Genomic DNA, 19,937 nt, shown 5'->3' on the forward strand with positions numbered 1-19,937 from the left:
TGTTTTACAGCAATGGCAATCTGGTTTTTCTTCGATTATGACTATAGTAAATAATTTCAGTGTACCTGTAATGTACTATATGATTTTAGAAAATAAGAACTTATTTTAATTTTCTTAGGCTAAATAGGTTCTTGTTTATAGGGGGTATAAATGGCAAGTTTTAAGCTAACAGGTTCTTAATTTTTAGGTTCTTATTTGCGGGTTTTTACTCTATGTAAATTATCCACCGTAACGAATAAAAAAGCTGACGTTTCGAGCGTTAGCCCTTCGTCATTCGCTCTGACGAGGGGTTAACGCTCGGAACGTCAGCTTATTTTCTATTGGTTGAGTTTGTTGTTGTTTTATTCATTCAAACAAAAGTTTGTCCACATTCTCTTTCGCTTTAGTATCTGGCCAGTCAGAGTGCGTATTCTTTCGTTCACGAGCCCAAGCCATATAGCAATATTTTGGCCAGGGCCTAGATGTTCAAAGAGTGGATAACGCTATCCAACTGATAAATCGTTCTGTAATGGATAAAGAGTTAACAAAACGTTCTGCGCTATCCACCGGATAGAGATTTATCCAGTGGATAGCACTATCCAGTCTTTCAATAAAGTGGGCCAGGGGCCCGTTTCTCGAAAGTCCCGGTAACTTAACGGGCCCGTAAAGCTGATCTGTTTTCATTCAAGATGGGGATTTTAAATGTTTTGAAAATGGTTCAATACACCCATAAGCCGAAGAAACAAAAAGGACTGGTTTAGGTGCCAGAACCTGCCTTCCTATCATTTAAATTTTGATTTGAAAACACGGCTCCCGGCCCGTTAAGTTACCGGGACTTTCAAGAAACGGGCCCCTGGACTCGTCAGCCTACCACTGCAATGAAAAATTATTGACCTGGTAGCTTTTTAGTCGCTTCATTTCGTAACATCGAATTCCGATCTATGATTTCAAGAGTATGAAAAAAGAAAGTATTTACCTTTAGGAGTTGTTCGGGATGAAGTGGTGCCTGTACTTGATGCTGGTTTAACTGCGGGGAAAAATTCCATAGAATTAATTTTTTAAAACGAGATAGTTTTGAAATTACTTCAAGTATTCATTATACCAAAAACGCTCCGCTTGATCATAATAGCAATATTTTTTAGCCAGAGGCACACTTACAGACGCATTTCTCAAGGTGGTCCCTATGCGATAATACACATTCTAAAACTGTTATCATCATTTTAAAATGTCACGCAAAAATGCAAGAGCATCGGCAATATGAAAGGTCCATGAAATCGAGAACACAACCAAGTGTTAAGCTCAACAGCACAATTCAGAAGGAAAAGTTAGTCAACTTTTTTCGAGAAAAGGTTGTAGACTGTTTAATTCCAAGTCTGAGACGATGCCACTTGACGAAATGTTCAGTGCAATTCTCATTATTTCATTGTGTCCTTCCTATATCAAAAGCCAACGCATTTGCTTGTAATAATAAGCGTTATAACATTTTAGCGTTTTCAAAACGTCTTCAGAGTAATAGGTGTTAGTTTCTCTTGTAGAGTTAAGAATTTCTTTGTGTCCTTTCCTTCAGCTTAACGTGAGTATGCCGAAGAAAACGTTTTTTACACATTTTCATTCGGAGGAAAGTAAGCTCTAGCATGCCATTAGATAAAGAGAATAACGAGAGAAATTGCCGCTAGCCCTACACAAAAACGGGTCACCCAAGAGTATAGCGTGAAAGTCACAACGCGTTCCATAGCATCACAAGTAAAGGTAAGGTGTAGAATGTTTTTAAATGATGTCGATATTTACAACGTTTAAGTGAAAACAAATGCTGCGTTTTAAACTCTTCCCAGAGCAAGAGTTTTCAGTAAATATCCCTAACGTGGAGTTGAAAGCTTTAAGATTATAAAAATAAGAGTGTGTATAGCATTGAATTCACCTTTTATCTGGCCACACACCGCACCAACATCCTTGTCATGCCCACAGTTATGACCTCCCCATCCTGCGTGACTGCATTGTGAAACTGATGTCTCATCTCCTTCGCACTGTGCCATATTCAGCCATATCGGACCTGTTCCTTGTCCAAATGTTGCGTCGCCAGGTGCTGAGAAAGCTCCGTCATATCCAAGCTGACGACAAACCACATCTGCTTCTTGTTGACCCCAGTTATCCCCACATATCGTTCCCCACGTACCTTTAAACTGGACTTCAACACGTCCAAAAGATGGTACATTGTTTGGACTCACCAAACGAACTGTGTTAACATGAAAATAAAAGAAAACAGTTTTTACGATACTTTAGCGTACCTACATTTCGATTGAAACTAGAAACACAATATATGGTTTCGTTTTCAAGAAATGGACCTTAGCTATTACATTTAGTGATTATAGTTCTGAGAACTATCTAACGTGTTTCTTGCGATATATCAGAATGACTAATAGATTGAAATTTTCAGTCTTTATCATATGTATCATGCCTTCATGATTAAAAAACAATTCATGTCTCGATGCTGAAGTACGTTGATTCATCTTATTGGAATGTGAATGCATCGAAGCCTGAAAATGGAGAGCGAAGCCTCAGCATATAAAATGCTTTTTTCATGAACTGAAGTACTAATTTGATTTAAGTACATGAAAATTCAGCGTGCGACCCAGGAAAGAGCGACTTCATCAATTTGGAATGGCTCAGCCGTTCCTCCCGCATGGCTTAGCCGGTAATTTCGACTTTGCCACGGCTTAAAAAGGCTTCGATTCAAACGGCTACCTCTGCCTGTGACAAGCCGACTGCATAAGTTATTATTACGTGTTTTGAAGCAGTCTTCCTGGAACTGCATAGGGGACAGCCATAACGGGTAATTGAATTCGGCGTCTGAGCCAAAAGGCCCATTTATTGAAATTTGTAGCGTCCAATTTTCAATAAAGTTGTGTGTTACTCGAAATAAGCCAAGGTTTATGTTTTAAGTGGTATTTTAAAAGTTTTCTAAGCAGGTTTTAACACGCTCGCGAGAGAGCTCGGAAATCCCCAGTCGTATACTCCAACCAATTAGTCGATGCGCAATTCATTAATTGAGAACGAGTTAATTTCTTACGTTCGCAGTGAATCAAAAATAGGGCAAAAATATAGAAGGATTAGTGCCTTGTGATGATTGAGTTGAATAGGGGATTCAGTTGTAGTTTAGGTAGCGAGCTCTGCAGCAGGCGGGTTACTCAAATGTTTCCATCTTTTGTGTTCTGTTGTTGTTTTTTTTTTATAACAAGTACCTAAAAAAATTGCACATAGAGACCATAAAATAACTTAGCTATTTGAGTATTTTTTAAAGTGCTTTTACGGCAAAATAAAAACGTAGGTTTTAAAAAATAAATGAAATAGGCTGTACTTTGACCATTGGATGACAATGAGTAACGAAATGATCCTCACGGGCGAACTGCAGTTGAAGAAATTACAGAGAAAGTAGTGTGAAAATATTAAACTTTGACAGGATTTGAATCCGTGCTTCCCATGCAATGCAATAATATTTTTTTTGCCAAGCTTCCCATGAAAGGTTGGTAACCTCCGAAAATTCAGAGACCAAAATCAAAAATTGGATTAAGCAAGTATGCAAGATCTAACTAGCCTTTGAGTAGCCGGCACTCTGCACCAGCGTCTTTGTCATGCTCACAGTTGTGAACTCCCCATCCGCCGTGACTGCACTGGGCCGAAGTCTCATTTCCTACACAATTAATGTCATCCAGCCATATCTGACCAGTTCCTCGTCCAAACGCTGCACCACCGGTTGCTGATAAAGCTTCCTTGTATCCAAGCTGACGGCAAACTACATCAGCGTCCTGTAAGTCCCAGGAAAAGTCACAAATGGTTCCTCATACACCATGGTGCAGAATTTCAACAAAATTGAATTGAATCTTTATTAAGGCATAAGATAAATAATCACATATCCTATGTTACAACATTAAAAGAAGCTATATATATAAATTACAGAGAAAGTCAAGATAAAAATTATAAGACTAGATTATGTTTAAAAATTAAGCGGTTGACAAACGTGTTTTTGAACCTATCAGTGTTTATTTTAGGATGGTGACTTGTCTCTTTCCTCAGATTGTACTTGGTTGATTTCTTTTTTGGCATTATAGCTCTTAAAGGGTGTATTGTATTATTAAAAACATTCTTGAAGATACGTGTGTCTTGTTGATCTAACAATTCATAGACATTAATGTGGTCGGATATAAAGTTGCGCTTATAACATCGATCTAAGAAACATTGGATTGTTGTTAATTCGGAATTTACAGCGCCAAATACGGACAGCCCGTATAATATATTTGGTAGAACCAGCTTTAGAAACAGATGGTCTACTTCGGCCTGATTGTACCCTTCTTTCCTTAAAGATCTTAAAATGAACAGGCACTTTATTGCTTTGATTAGTTTTTCCCGAATATGTGTTATAAACCTACTATCTTCCTGAAATGTTACCCCTAAAATAGTAAGCTCTTTTGTCTGTGGTATTCCAGACACAATCGGAAACTCTATTGTACAACCTTTCTTGCGGAAAATGATTTCCTTGCACTTAGATGGATTGCTACTCATACCATTACTTCTAGACCACTGGGAAAACTGATTAATCAGTGCGATAGAATTGTCATTATCACCTATCACAGGCGAGATAATGGTTGTATCATCTGCATATTTTACCAGCACGCTCTTATTGTCCAAGTGTATCTCTAAATCACTGAGAAAGACATTGAACAAGTGCGGCCCGCTGACACTTCCTTGGGTGGTACCTTTGTTGACACTTTTCCATTTACCAATAAACCCATTTCTAATGACTCTCTGCGGCCTGTCTTCCAAAAAGCTTAGGTACCAGTTAACTATATAAGGATTTAGGGGGAGTTGCTTCAATTTGTGTGAGAGGAGATCGTGTTTCACACTATTAAAAGCCTGGCTGAAATCCATAGCGAATAGGCGTACCGCTTTGCACTCTGGGATATCAAGATATTGATTGACTGTATGTTGGATAGTCAGTAGAGCATTGGTACAGCTCCCTCCCTCTATGTATGCAAACTGTGAGATCCCAGAATGTTCATCGAAGGTCTCCCTTGCGTGTGTTCCTAAGACAGCTTTCTCAAAGCACCTTGCGATGACAGGTGTCACATTTATTCCGCGAAAGTCTGATACACACGACCAGATGACCGCGAATTAGTGGGGCCCACCAAACGAACTGTTTTCAATGTGATTATATGGATAAAGTTTAGCTAGATATATGTGGTGAGCATATGTTTAATTAACTGATTTGATACTTAGCCAAAATATAGACCTTGTAATAATTGTAATTGCATTTGACCTGATTGATCGATGGAATATGATGAAAATAGGAACTGAGCAACAACGGGAAGGCTCTTTTAGGAAAGGCGCAGTAAAAAACTGATGTATTTGAAATCGTTTCGCATGCCTTGTGTGGTAGGAAAAGTGAAGAAAAAGGTTTGTATTTTTTAAATTATATACGCTGTAGGAGTATCGCTGCCTTACCTGCAGTTCGACAAACTACTCCAGCGTCTGCAGTATGCCCACAGTTGTGGGCTTGCCATCCTCTCCGTACTGGAGAGGCTACCGTATTATACTGGATAATGTGGTTGATACTGCCATATACTGCTTAAAATGACTAGGGAGATTAAAGTGTCTAGAAACTGGTTCGGATGCTCCATACATCATTTTCTACGTCGCGAAGGTGTTTTCGGAATCGTTCATTTACTTGATTTTCGTGTGAAATCTTTAAATTCCAAAATCAAAATTTAAAAAGAGCCATGAAAATTTTTATCCTCATCAGGCATAAGGGTTCTTAATTGATATTTGTTTTCAAATTTTCAGCTTAGTAACGTGTTAGAAAAAGAACACGTTTGTTGTTTAGTTTAGATAATCAGTGGGCTAGATAGCCAAAGTAAGTTCCAAATATTTTACACTACTTTCCGGCCTCCATGTTGGTGGACCGAAGATATCCACTAACATGGCGGCTCCATACTGGGCTCTTTAAAAATACGCAAAACATTTGGACGAATATCTTAACTTTGGGAAAACAAAGAGACCTAAAACTTTGAGAAGTATTTCGTTAACCTATCTCCTATAACACTGCAATTTCTTCTTCGATAAATGAAGAAAGGAGGCAAGTGTCTTAAGACACCATCTTGCTGCGTCGGCAAGGGGTTGGGAAGGTCACCTCCCACCGTAGCATCACAGTTTCTTTAGAAACTTTCTCCCTTTATTTATTACGATTACTGATCATTTCACGTGCTCTTCCACCAATGTCATCTATGGCCTGACTTGCACTTATTGGAAAAAGGTATACATTGGCGAAACAGGAGGACTGGGTGACCTACTCCGAGAACACCTTTGTGACGTAGAAAGATTGCCAAAGACGCGTCTAATCGAGTAGATAGAGGCTTAAATCTCCATAATCATTCTAAGCAGCATATGGCAGCATGCATGCATTCAGTCTTTCCTAATATTTAGGTAGTTCGGAAAGTCGCAAAACTAAAAAAAAAGTACATCTTTCCCATCGGCACTCTTGGTGTCAACAAACGCTTCTCTAACTTATTCTCGTTACCATGTTCCCACCATTAGCGTAGATCCATTTTCTGCATAGAAAGACACACTCGCAACCCCCAGTTCCTCCCTTCGTTCTGACGAAGGGCTAACGTTCGAAACGTCAGCTTTTAAAACGTGATTTACAATGGCCAATTTACATTATCAGCTCAGTAGATAAAACCAAATTACCTTGTTATACTCCCCCACCCGCGCAGCACCACAGTTTCTTCAGAAACTTAACCCCCTTTATTATTGTAAAACTGTAGGACATCCTAGGTAAAGATGGTAATAAAGAGTACTTGTATCGTTACTCTACCTTTGGGTCGACACACCACCCCAGCGTCTTCATAATGCCCACAGTCCTCAACTCCCCATTCTCCGTGGTTGCATTGATATTGATGTCTCATTACCTACACATCGCACCTGAACCAGCCATATCGGACCAGTTCCTTGTCCAAACAGAGCAAAACCAGGTACTAATAAGGCTCCATCGTATCCAAGCTGGCGACAAACCACATCAGCGTCCTGTAAGTCCCCCGAGTCGTCGGAAATTGTTCCCCATGTACCCCTGTACAGCACTTCAACGCGACCAGAAGACGACAAATTGTTGGAATTCAATAAACGAATAACTTTTTTCTTGTGGATATAAAATATACCAGGTAATTCAAAGGTGGTAAACATCAATCAATATTCGTAAGATATTTAGAAGAATAAAGCCATCAGTTAGAGACTCAGTAAAGTAAACGGGAGCATTTCGCGCGTTGATATGAATTTCTCTTGCTGTGCCAGCAACCATGTCTTATTCTGCGTATTATCTCAAAATCTGATTAACACTCTAGACCTTTACGGACGAGAAACGTCGAATTTATGAACGAATGAAAAAAAGAAAAAAAGGATCCACAGTCCGCGAAAAAAATTCTTGGGTGATAAGGATCAAGATAATAAAATACACGTGCGTTATTGACCAAGCTTGTTCGGTCAAGACGGCTGGATATTGGCCGAGTTCCATTTTTGCGTTTTATGGAAAGAGACGAAGTTGAAGTCCATATTACCGCAGGAAAAAAAAAAAAAAAAAAAGAGACGAGGCTGATAGCCAGCCATCTTGAACGAACAAGATTACTCAATAAAGTATTTAATATTTAGCAAAAAGATTTCGCTTTAACAAGAATTAAGAATGACGTGTATTTCGAAAGCCGGAAAAGAAAGCCAACTGTGTTTGTAGCACAGTTTTGACTGTTTCTGCTGCTTTTTGGGACTTTGTTGCCGACATTTTCCTGAAGTTAGGAACTTTGAAAGTCCGCTCCACGCACTCTCTTGCGCGGCATCAAAGCGGGCAGTCTTGAGCTTAACATTCAAAAGGTATATGATAACTCTGTAGTCAACAATGAAGTGGATCGTACCATTGATATCTTAGGCCTTCGAAGTGCTGTTTTTGCCAACGTGTTTTATGAGTTCATGTGATTGAATCATTTGTAAGAATTTTCGCGTCATACGCAGGTCTGTATCAGTATATCGTGCGACCCTCGTCTCTTTTCGACTGTTTCGTAAAAATTTGGGCAACTTGCAGGAATATTTCGGGCAAGTGGTCACCGCCCCCGTGGATAAAAATTGCCCCTACGCCCACTAAATTACACAGTGTAACTAAACCTGAGGTACAATAAGAATATCCCACGAGTCATATGTGCTTTCTCAGTGTACAAAATAAGCTTTACGCCTTAAGGGATACCCATGGCTACACTTTGCCGTAGCGCAGTACTCATGATCACACCAGTGATCAACACACTCAAGCTGACATCCGCCTACACTTAATTGAAACTTGTTTGAAATAGCTTCTTGCAACGTTAATTTCTGAATTTAATCATTCTGAATACAAGTCAGGCCTATCATTAAAGGTTGTAGCCAAATGCTTTAAAGATTGAGTAAATGATACCACTTACTATCTTTTGTGTGAATAAGATCGCGAGATAGTTTCATTGTATAACTGTCGAATATGCAACAATCGAATATGCAAACAATCTTGTAATCTGATTAACTCTATTTTTTTATTTGCTAAAGAGGGTGATTGATATACTCGTATCGTTGCCCTACCTTTAGGCCGGCATATCACACCAGCGTCTTCATACTGTTCACAATTCTCAACTTCCCATCCACTGTGATTGCACTGTAATATTGATGTCTCATCTCCTACACAATTAATTTCGCTCAACCATATCTGACCAGCTCCATGTCCAAATGCTGCCCCCATCGGAGTTGATAAAGCTTCATCGTATCCAAGCTGGCGACAAACAACATCAGCGTCCTGTAGGTCCAATGAGTCGTCACAAATGGAACCCCATGTACCATTGTAAAACACTTCAACACGACCAGAAGACGGTGAATTGGTGGGGCTCACCAAACGAACTCTTGTCAATATGAGTATATGGATAAAATTTAGCTAGGTATATTTGGTAAGCGATTGGCTAGTGAATTGATGAGCAAAAAGCCAACATAACCATCGTAATTTAAATTTCATTATAACAGACTTGAATCAAATATAACAAGAATATGAAAAAACGAGAGAAAAAGGAAACGTTATGTTTATTCGAGGATATACGCTGTAAGAGTATCGCTGCCTTTAGCGACCAAAAATATACGGCCTATAACATTTTCCGTGGAAACTGTCCGTATGGCGAAATACGGACCAAGTAAGGACTTTACTGTTTCTGATTACATAAAGCCTGCCCTAGAGGGCTTAGTTGACTCCAACAAATTTGGTATCATATCTGGTTCTTCAACCGTGTTGACACTCATTAGTATGATTCATAAGTGGCTCGAAGCAACGGATGGTAACGGTGCTTCTGTGCGTGTCCTCCTCTTTGATTATCGAAAGGCCTTTTACATCAAAGACTACAATATTTTGGTCAACAAACTGAAGCAGGTCAATATTCCTAATAGTGTGATAAACTGGGTTATTGACTTCCTTTCAGGAAGATCTCAAAGAGTCAAACTTGGAAAGGACTGCCTTTCAGAGTGGGGCACAGTGCCGTCTGGAGTACCACAGGCTTTTTCTTTTGATGATTAATGACTTGACTGTTCCAGGTATTTTTAACATGTGGAAATATGTTGATGATTCTACGGTATCAGAGAGCATACCTAAATGTCAACAGGGCAAGTCACAAGAAGCAGTAGAAGCAATCTACGACTGGTCCAAGGAAAATTTTTTCCAGCTTAATGGCGAGAAAACTAAAGAATTAGTCATATCCTTCAGTCGTGATCCCCCCAACTCCCTAGGGTTTGCATAGACGGATCTCCTATCCAAACCACACAGAACACAAAGTTACTCAGTTTGACAATCAACGATACGTTGACGTGGAACGACCATATAGAAGAACTTGTTATGAAATCGTTTAAGAAACTGTACTTTCTTATTCAGCTTAAGCGTGCGCATGTTCCTACTTCAGATCTTGTAACATATGTTTGCGCATGTATTAGGTCTTCACTAGATTACGCTTGTCCTGTTTTCCATTACAGTTTACAAGGCATCTTTAAGTCGAACTTGAAAGTGTGCAAAGGAGGGCCCTCTCATGCTTTTTTCCCAGGGTGAACTACTAGGACGCCCTTCAGTTAGCAGGGCTCGAGTCCATCAGGCCCACCAGGAAAATTTAACAGAACATCTGTTTAAGTCTATTGTTAATGATCCACGTAGTAAGATTACCAGCCTCCTGCCTCCCTCCCTCAGTTTCTATTTCATATGAGCTGAGAAGGCAGAGGAGATTTGCCACGCCTCTTGTAAAGACAAATAGATTTGGAAATTCATTCATTGTTAAGAGTGCGAGGGAAGCATTTAAGTGATTTTAAGAGTAGTCGTCTTTGTAATTTGATTATAGTAGTAGTTATAGATAATTTCTTATTTCTTACTTGTAAAGAGACGCAATTCAGTTTTATAACTGCAATTTTTTATTAATAAATACAGTCTACATCTACAGTCTACACGTCTACAAGTAAGAACTAATCAGAACGCTTGGTAAAGATAGTAATAAAAAGTGCTAGTGTTGTTTCTGTACCTTTGGATTGGCACACTACACCAGCGTCTTCATAATGCCCACAGTAGCGATTATGAACTCCCCATCCTGTGTGATCACGCTGTGATATTGATGTTTCCGTTCCTACACATTGCACGTTAGCCAACCATATCTGACCAGTTCCTTGTCCAAATGCTGCACCTTTGGGCGCTGATAAAGCTACGTCGTATACAATGATTATATGAAGTTCATATATTTTGAACTGCGGTATTAGATACGTATGATGCACGATCCTCGCAGTAGAGAGCGCTATTTATGCAATAGCGAAAATCAGACCTGAAAAAAAAATCAGGCCTGTACGGGATTCGAACCACTGACCTCTGCGATACTAGTGCAGCGCTCTTCCAATTGAGCTAACAAGCCAACTGGGAGCAGCCCGTTAAGTTGATTTGTGATAAACCCGTGATGATAAATCAGACACAATGAATATATGAGATTCATACATTTTGAACTGCGGTATTATATACGTATGATGCACGATCCTCGCAGTAGAGAGCGCTATTTATGCAATAGCGAAAATCAGACCTGAAAAAAATCATTTATTATTGTATAAATAGCGCTCTCTACTGCGAGGATCGTGCATCATACGTATCTAATACCGCAGTTCAATATATATGAACTTCATATATTCATTGTATCTGATTTATCATCACGGCAAAATAGGTTTGTTTATATCAGCAACACTTAGAACTGAATTTAAATCTCAAACAACTTGCGTAAAATTTAATATTTTAAAATTTGCGATGCGTAAATTATTTACGTATATGTGCACGATCCTTCGCAGTGAAGCACTATTTAAGCAATAGTGAAAACCAGACCTGAAAAAAATTCAGGCCTGTACGGGATTCGAACCACTGACCTCTGCGATACTAGTGCAGCGCTCTACCAATTGAGCTAACAAGCCAACTGGGAGCAGGCCATCAAATTAATTCGACATAAACCCGTAGATGATAAATCAAACAACAAACATATGAAATACATATATATGAACTGCGGTTATGAAACGTATATGTGCACGATCCTTCGCAGTGAAGCACTATTTAAGCAATAGTGAAAATCAGTCCTGAAAAAAAATTCAGGCCTGTACGGGATTCGAACCACTGACCTCTGCGATACTAGTGCATCGAATTAATTTGATGGCCTGCTCCCAGCTGGCTTGTTAGCTCAATCGGTAGAGCGCTGCACTAGTATCGCAGAGGTCAGTGGTTCGAATCCCGTACAGGCCTGAATTTTTTTCAGGTCTGATTTTCACTATTGCTTAAATAGTGCTTCACTGCGAAGGATCGTGCACATATACGTTTCATAACCGCAGTTGATATATATGTATTTCATATGTTTGTTGCGTAAATTATTGTAAATAAAGCTGAAGCTTAATAATTCCTTGGACTTTTGATGTTCAAGAATTGAATAACCTACTCGCGAACTTTCGATATATATGTGGAAATTTGATCCATGAGTGAGAAGAAGAAGGTTTTGGACGTCTATGAACGATGTCATTTCTTCAACTGACGAAGCGAGAATAAACAAGATTTCAGACGTCGTCGTCCTTGAGCAACTTCACAGCTTAAGTTTCATTTTCCCGCTAAAAACGTCCTCTTTCCAGACCCTCCGCGATTACTTGATGTTGTCGTCGTCCCTTTCGTCGTGGTTGTTTAAGCTCCCTAATGTTTAAGAAGGACGACTTCAAATAGTGGTTCAGTCTGCAAGATACCGCCAGCTCTTGCGACGACTAGTAGAACCCCGAATGAATGGATGGACCTGAACATTTTTTTGCGTTGGTTCATTGAAAATAGCTTCATTTCGTTCGTAGGGAAGACGCATTTCATAAGTGAGAGAAATATAAAAAAGTTTGTCTTATTTAACTGAGATTGCCAATCAGTCCTATGCTCTGAGAATTTTCCCATGTTTCTCTTATCCAGTTTAAACGGGTTTCGTCGTTAGTTGTCACTTTTGATTAGGCTTTGCCCCATTACATAACATTTTCAGTTAAACAAGTTGAACTTCACCAAAAAATCCTAACCCACCGCAAAAATTCACGTGGATTATAATGCTGCTGTGAATAGGTTTCCGCGAAATCCTCACGCGCTTGTACGTTTTCTACCTAACAGGTTCGTTTTCAGCTAACTTAGAGACTATTCCAACAAATGCCAATTCTTAATTAAAAACTTAGTATTTTATCACATAATCACACGAAGAGGGTAAAGTCAAGAGATTGAAAGGAACTGCAGACTACAGTCAAGGTTTCTTCCTAAGCTTTCTGCTCTAATGAGACTAATCACTAACCCTTCCCATCCTAGTATCGTGAAAATGCGACAGAAAAGTGATATATTAATATTAAGCTGACGCAAACCCACTTGCTTCTGTACTTTGACATCCATCCAATATGTCGAATGCGAAAAACTTAGTTAGAATTTGTGAGCGTGACTAAGCGTGACTAGGCTGACTCAGGCGGGACGCACTGATGTACGCGCGCACAACCTTATGGGCTGTGCGACCTTGTGCTTCTAAATTTGAAAGATTAAATTTTCATATTGGAACCTTGATTGGACCCAAAATGCTTCCAACAGTTCTCTAGGATAATTATATTGGAAATACATGAATTGATGCACTCTAACACTTACCAGTAACACTTGCTGCTTTCTAGAGAAGCACCAAAATACCTAAAAGAAGAAGCATGAAAAATTATTTTTGGATTGATTTTTGCAATTTCTGTTATATGCATGAATACTCCATATCGCCAGCTGCTGATAATTGTTCCTTCTTTAGAAACTTTCTAAAGGGCTAAACTTGGGCTAAAGCTAAGGGGCACCTAAAGCTGAGTGGGTGGTCAAGTTTTTCCCCAAAACTCGGTCTTTAAGTTGATTCGCAGATCTTGAAGCATTGCATGTAATTATTAAAAAAAAAAGAGATAAAAACTTGTGATTTGCTGCAGTGTACGAATTCACATTCACTCGTTGCAAAAAGTGACTTGTTTGCTGCGCTCGCTCATGTAATTAAGGTTTAGCCCAGTTATAGTGATGCCTCGTTATACGGAAGTGTGAGAGATTTTGCCAGTTTACGAATAAAGAAGCCTCGATTGTCCTCTGTTTTGTTGTAAAGCAGGTAGGAAGCGGCTCGAGCATGAAAGAAGAAGTGTAGGGAGAAAAAGAGACGTAATCGAGTGTTTTCCCTATATCTTTCATGTTCTAGCCGCTTCCTATCTGCTTTACTGTAGAACAGAATACAGTCGAGGCTTCTTTATTTTGTTTTGCAATAATGAAAATGCACTTTCGCCACGCATGCGTATAATTTTTAAAAACAAACTTTTACTTTCCAGACGAAGAGAGGTGGCGTGAGCGTGTATCTGTACTCTCATTAAGCACGCTGTAATAAGCTAATCATGATCCCAGTAAGAATGGTTCAAATAATTGGTTCGGTTAACTAAGACTAAAGGTGTCAAAATGTGAAGCTATCAAAGATCATAAGCTGAAATAGCTCACAAGCTGAAATAGCTCACAAACTGAAACAGTTCGGTAGGTCAGCAGGTTTTCCATTATTCCTGTTTCGTTTTGTTTCGAAACACGAAACTGTATATATTGTACGAATGTTAGCTGCCAGCTTGAGGTTTTGTTCCGTATTTAAGCTTATCACAATCTCAAAGCATAAAGATCTTCAAGAGCTTGGTCAGTCTATTTTCGGGCATTTCTTTCTTCGGCGTTTTTCGTTTCCGCCCACATTACAATTTCGTCAACTTCGGTACCTGGCATGTTTTCAAACCTCTGTTTATTTCTCTTAATGTTATTAGCCGGCTCGGTGTTTTTATGAATAACTCGATTCGAATTCCGTGTTATTTGGGCTGTTACCTATGGTTGTTCTGTATTAATCGAAGCCAAGATCTCGTTTGAATGTTTATTAACAGGTCATGCCAGAGTTGTGGGTCAATAAAATAGAAAACAAAAATGCCAGCGGGAAGTCTGCGAATTAGTCGGCCATTGTCCGTCTGACTCTGTTACTCCGTGCATCTTTACTCTGATGAAGCACGATGTTGCAAGCCAAATCAGAACCTGTGTTGAAAAAATTCATATTGAAGAATAGCCACTTGATGTGCAAACAGCTTCTGTGTATTTACTGAAAGAAACAAATCGCTTTATTCCCCATGTTTTGCTACTCGTGAGTTAAAATCCGCACGTCTCACTTTCTATGAAGTAATGTATGTTTATAGAGGAAACTGTTTGTGATGAGTCACTCCCGATCTCTGAGATTTCAGACGCATGGCTGACGCCGTACAAACATTGTTTCCTCGCCTTGTCCAAAGACTTACGAGATTTTCCGAGCTTAAAGAAAGAAGGAAATTGAGAAAAAATATTAGCGGGAGCTAGGTGTGAGAAAGACAAATAAATCCATGGAGGCACGTATTAAATACCAATTAACAGAAGACTCTTTGTTTCAGTTTGAGGTAATGAAGATTTCACTGATCCCTGAAAGAAACGCAAATGCACGCACACGGACAAACGTAACTCCGTACGGTTGCAAATTGCACCGGAGTTTCGCTTTAGATTATTATTCAATTTCAACTCGAGTCTGTCTTACTGATGAGTTTGATCGTGTGGCAGATTTAGAACAGGACAGTTTTAATTTTCGCTCTTAAAATAGATTGTGTGATAGAGTTCTCGAGCCACAAAGAAGTTTGTTTAAAATACGTTTGAAAAATGAAGTTATCACAAAGAAAAGGGCTTACTTCTGGGAAGAAACATAAACGCTCCGAGCTTCATGGCAAATCCTTTATAGATACTACCGAGCATATATAAATATCTGCGTTACGAAGTTTAGCAGATATTTGTTTTCTGCACGTTCTGTATGGAATGTGGTCCTCGCTAAGTACGCATTCCGGTATGTCTCTTGTGTGTAGTTATTTGCATAGTGGTATATAAGTCTGAGGTTAACTGGTATTCATCCTTCGGGTTGTGAACGCCATCGTATACAGAACTTTAATTTGGCGTTGTTTATCTTATAGTGCGGGGAGTTTGGCCATTTGAGCGCCTTCTGTTCTAAGCCGTCTGTTGCACCAAAGAGTGACTCGCGCCATTCTTGACTAGACGTGGATTCAAGCTCAGAGAACGTTCTTCAGCATTCAGTTGAGTTCGATTTTTCTTCCTTTTTTTGGGTAGTTATGACGATTTTAATGTTAAAAGCAATGGGAGCGGTCTCAAGGGTCGTTTGAGCGCCTCCATTGAATTTTGGAAGAGTACCTTGAATGGTCCTGATTTTGTGCTTGACACCATCAGGCGTGGGTACAGGCTTCCTTTCGCGGAATATCCACCCTCGTGTTTTTTGGCTAATAATAGATTGGCCTTTCAGCATTCTGAATTTGTGACACAAGCCATCTCGGAGATTTTAGCCAACGGTTGCATTATTGAGCACGGTGTTCCGCCATTTTGCGTTAACCCCTTGTCAGTTGCTAAAGGGAAGAAGCTGCGCTTAGTTATCGATCTCAGGCACGTTAACAGCTCCCTTGTGAGGTTTAAATTTAAGTATGAGGATCTTCGCTCCCTATCTCAAGTCCTCGAGGAGGGGCACTGGTTCTTTACATGGGACCTTAAGTCCGGATATCATCATGTTGATATCCGCTTGGAGCATCAGCGGTATCTCGGTTTTCCTTGGCAGTTCAACAGAGTGCCAAGATATTTTACCTTCGTAGTTTTTGCCCTTCGGCCTTAGCAGCGCCTGTTTTTGCTTCACCAAATTGTTGCGTCCGTTAGTCTGTCGCTGGCGCTCTATGGGTCACGATAGCTTTATTTATCTCGACGATGGGCTCGGAAGTCTACCGGATAAGTGTTCCGCCTCAGCAGCTGCCATTATCCAAAAGAAAGTGCTCGACTCCTCAGGTCTCCTTGTGAATGAAGGCAAATCTCATTGGCATCCCATGCAAGTAGGCGAATGGCTGGGTTTCGTGATTAACACTATTACTATGTCTTTTCGTATTCCTGAAAGGAAGGTGGAAAAGCTTAAGAGTCTTTTAGGCTCTGTAATTGGAGATACGTCGTCCTCGTATCGAGGATTGGCCAGAATCGCCGGTTCTATAATTTCTGTAGCCTTGGCAGTGGGGCCCATTTCACGTCTTCTAACCAGACAAATGTACCTGGCAATTGAATCACTATCAGCGTGGGACCACACCTTTCGTTTTCTGCGGCTCTTTTGGAGGAGTTGAGATTTTGGTACAACAATATCGACTCGTTTAACGGCTATTCTCTTCGTCCATCCCCTGATTCGTCGACGGTTATTTTCTCTGATGCTAGTGATGTCGCCTTCGGCGGGTTTTCGGCCTCCTTGGACGGCGTAATGGCTAGCGGCATGTTCACGTCTGAAGATCTTGGTCAGAGCTCCACGTACCGCGAGTTGAAAGCTACTTATTATGTTCTATTGTCTTATGCGGAGAATCTGCTGCAGAAGAGAGTAAAGGTTTTCACCAACAATCAAGGCGCTGCGAGAATAGTTTCTGTTAGCAGTTCCAAAGCGCACCTCCAGTCTGTTGCTATGAGCATTTTTGATTTTTGTTTTTCAAACGGGATCACCCTTGAAGCACAGTGGATTCCAAGGTCGCAGAATGAGAGGGCTGATCTCCTTAGCCGATTCGTCGACAAGGACGATTGGCGCGTCAGTCCTTCAGTTTTCTGCCTCCTTGATGCTAAATGGGGTCCTCATACATTCGACCGCTACGCGACCTATTACAATGCTCAGCTCCCTCGGTTTAACTCGAAGTTTGCCTCTCCCGGATGCAGTGGGGTCGACGCATTGGCACAAGATTGGAGCGCCGAAAACAACTGGATATGTCCCCCAGTTAGTCTGATCGTCGATTCTGTCCGTCATCTCATGTCTTGCTTTGGCCGCGGGACATTGATCATCCCCGAATGGCCCTCCGCTCATTTTTGGCCTTTCTTGCTTGAAGGGTCTTCTTGGTTTAGCTCGTATGTCGCGGAAGTGTTTGTTCTGCCTGCAGTCGAGGATCTACTATTGGAGGGTCCTGGTCAGAAGCAGATCTATAAGTCTCGACCTTCTATTTTTCGTCGTTGTCCGAAGTTCAGAATGTTAGCTTCGCGTTTAGATTTTAGGTGAGTTGTCTAGCCTTCGTGGCATACCTTTTGAGCCCGGCGGTGCACTTTTTCCGGTATATTTTTTGGCCACGCATATTTGGATTTTTTGGCGCATTTTAGAGCCTGATTTGGCGTATGTTTTTAGCGTTATCTGGCGTGTCTTGAGGCCTAAGTTGGCTAATGTTCGGCCCGATGGCGCGTTTGTTTGGCCTGTAATGGCACCTGGCCTGTAATGGCACCTGGCCTGTAGTGGCACCTGGATTCACTTTGCAGTTTAGTAGGTATGAGTAAGCTTATGCCGCGCAGCCGACCATCGAGTTTGGAATATCCTCTTACACCGATATTGCCATTCTGTATGAGCTTGCTTTTTTCAGTTTTCCGTTGTCGTTTCGTTCACCTTGTGTTTTTGTTTTTCAGATGTTCTAATTTCCGGGATTTGGAGCGACGTGGCAGCCTTGGAGGACCATTACTACGCAGCTTGGTTCCAGACCTTCTTGATTGGCAGTTGGGATCTAGGGCCCCGTCCACCTTAACCGAGTACAAGTCAGGCTGGTTGAGATGGCGCGGATGGGCGTCCTCGAAGATTGGTGTCCCTGTCATTCCGGCGAAGCACTTGCACATTGCACTTTTTATTACAGAACTTACGAACGTTTGCCTTGCGAACAATACGGGTGTCTCCCCCATAGAAGCTGTTGTTTATGGCATTAAGTGGGCCCACTCTATGGCTGGGCTAGAAATATGTCCAGTCAACCATCTCCTTGTGAAATCTTCTCTTGAGGGCGCGAAAAGAAAATTGGCGCGTCCTGTTAACCCGAAGGAGCCTTTATCCATAGACACGCTGCAGGCAATTGCTGAATGTTATGTTGCGAGTAATTCTCTTGCCACTCTTCGTTTTTTTTTCATATCATATCATATTTTTTTTCGTACAGGCCTGAAATTTTTTTCAGGTCTGATTTTCACTATTGCTCAAATAGTGCTTTACTGCGAAGGATCGTTCTCATATACGTCTCATAACCGCAGTTCACACATATGTTTCATATGTTTGTTGTTGTTTGATTTATCATCTACGGGTTTATATCGAATTAATTTGATGGCCTGCTCCCAGTTGGCTTGTTAGCTCAATTGGTAGAGCGCTGCACTAGTATCGCAGAGGTCAGTGGTTCGAATCCCGTACAGGCCTGAAATTTTTTTTTCAGGTCTGATTTTCACTATTGCTCAAATAGTGCTTTACTGCGAAGGATCGTTCTCATATACGTCTCATAACCGCAGTTCACACATATGTTTCATATGTTTGTTGTTGTTTGATTTATCATCTACGGGTTTATATCGAATTAATTTGATGGCCTGCTCCCAGTTGGCTTGTTAGCTCAATTGGTAGAGCGCTGCACTAGTATCGCAGAGGTCAGTGGTTCGAATCCCGTACAGGCCTGAAATTTTTTTCAGGTCTGATTTTCACTATTGCTCAAATAGTGCTTTACTGCGAAGGATCGTTCTCATATACATATTGTTAGTTGGTTTCTATGGGTTTTTTCGTATTGATGAAATTAACAGTTTTTGCCTTAAGGATGTGACCATTAATGCTGACCATATGTCTATTTATGTCTCTAAGCGAAAAAATGACCAGTATCGGGAGGGTCACACCTCTTATCTTGCCAGGTCTGGGAAATCTACGTGCCCAGTTTCCATTACTGAACGAATTATCCAGGTTTTGTCGCAGTCTAATTCATCGCTTCCGCTTGTTCGTCGTATTGTGAAGTCCAAATCTGGCGAGTATTTCCACGCTAGCAAGGGCGTGTCTAATTCTACTCTTAGAGAGGAATTCAAGAAGTACATCCGGCCCTTTGTTGACGACGTTTCAAAGTACGGCACACATAGTATGAGGTCTGGTGCAGCGTCGAACCCCGCTTGCAGGCGCATACCGGGCGATTTATGGGATATGCATGCTGGGTGGAGGTGTCCTTCCTCGAAGAAAAGATACATTAAACATACAATTAAAGATCGTTTAAGCGTTTCAAAATCGCTTTTGCTCTGAGGGTATACTTTAGGCTAGTTTACAGTTTATTCTTGCTTAGCTGAAAGAGCTTTTCTTGTCATTAGTTTGCGATTATTTTGTGCTTTTTTGCTAGTTTATAACTATTGTAGTTCTAGTTACTATTTACTGCAATCAATTTATTTATCGTATTTATTATGTCCATCTATTTGCTGTTTCCAAGAAGTCCTGGCGGGGTACGTAAGTGGTGCCTGGCCCGTCCCAGATTTCCTGTCCTGTGTTTTCCCT

The 19,937-nt window shown here is 40.6% G+C and overlaps 2 protein-coding genes across 2 annotated transcripts; one reads left to right on the forward strand and one right to left on the reverse strand.

Annotated features, from left to right (window-relative positions):
- Positions 1-1,835: 1,835 nt before the first annotated feature.
- Positions 1,836-8,773, reverse strand: LOC111344735 (scavenger receptor cysteine-rich type 1 protein M130-like). Its single transcript, XM_088726424.1, has 4 exons — positions 8,617-8,773; positions 6,952-7,106; positions 3,572-3,782; positions 1,836-2,212 (listed from the first exon to the last, which is right to left on the reverse strand). The coding sequence occupies exons 1-4, from the start codon at positions 8,771-8,773 to the stop codon at positions 1,836-1,838; spliced, it is 900 nt and encodes a 299-aa protein (XP_088582550.1).
- Positions 8,774-18,231: 9,458 nt separating this feature from the next.
- On the forward strand, positions 18,232-19,691 carry LOC148727020 (uncharacterized). Its single transcript, XM_088727283.1, has 2 exons — positions 18,232-18,560; positions 19,161-19,691. Exons 1-2 carry the CDS (start codon positions 18,381-18,383, stop codon positions 19,689-19,691), a joined length of 711 nt encoding a protein of 236 aa, XP_088583409.1. The 5' UTR covers positions 18,232-18,380.
- The last annotated feature ends 246 nt before the right edge of the window (positions 19,692-19,937 follow it).

This window comes from Stylophora pistillata, chromosome 7 (genome assembly GCF_964205215.1).
Source record: "Stylophora pistillata chromosome 7, jaStyPist1.2, whole genome shotgun sequence".
NCBI lineage: Eukaryota > Metazoa > Cnidaria > Anthozoa > Scleractinia > Pocilloporidae > Stylophora > Stylophora pistillata.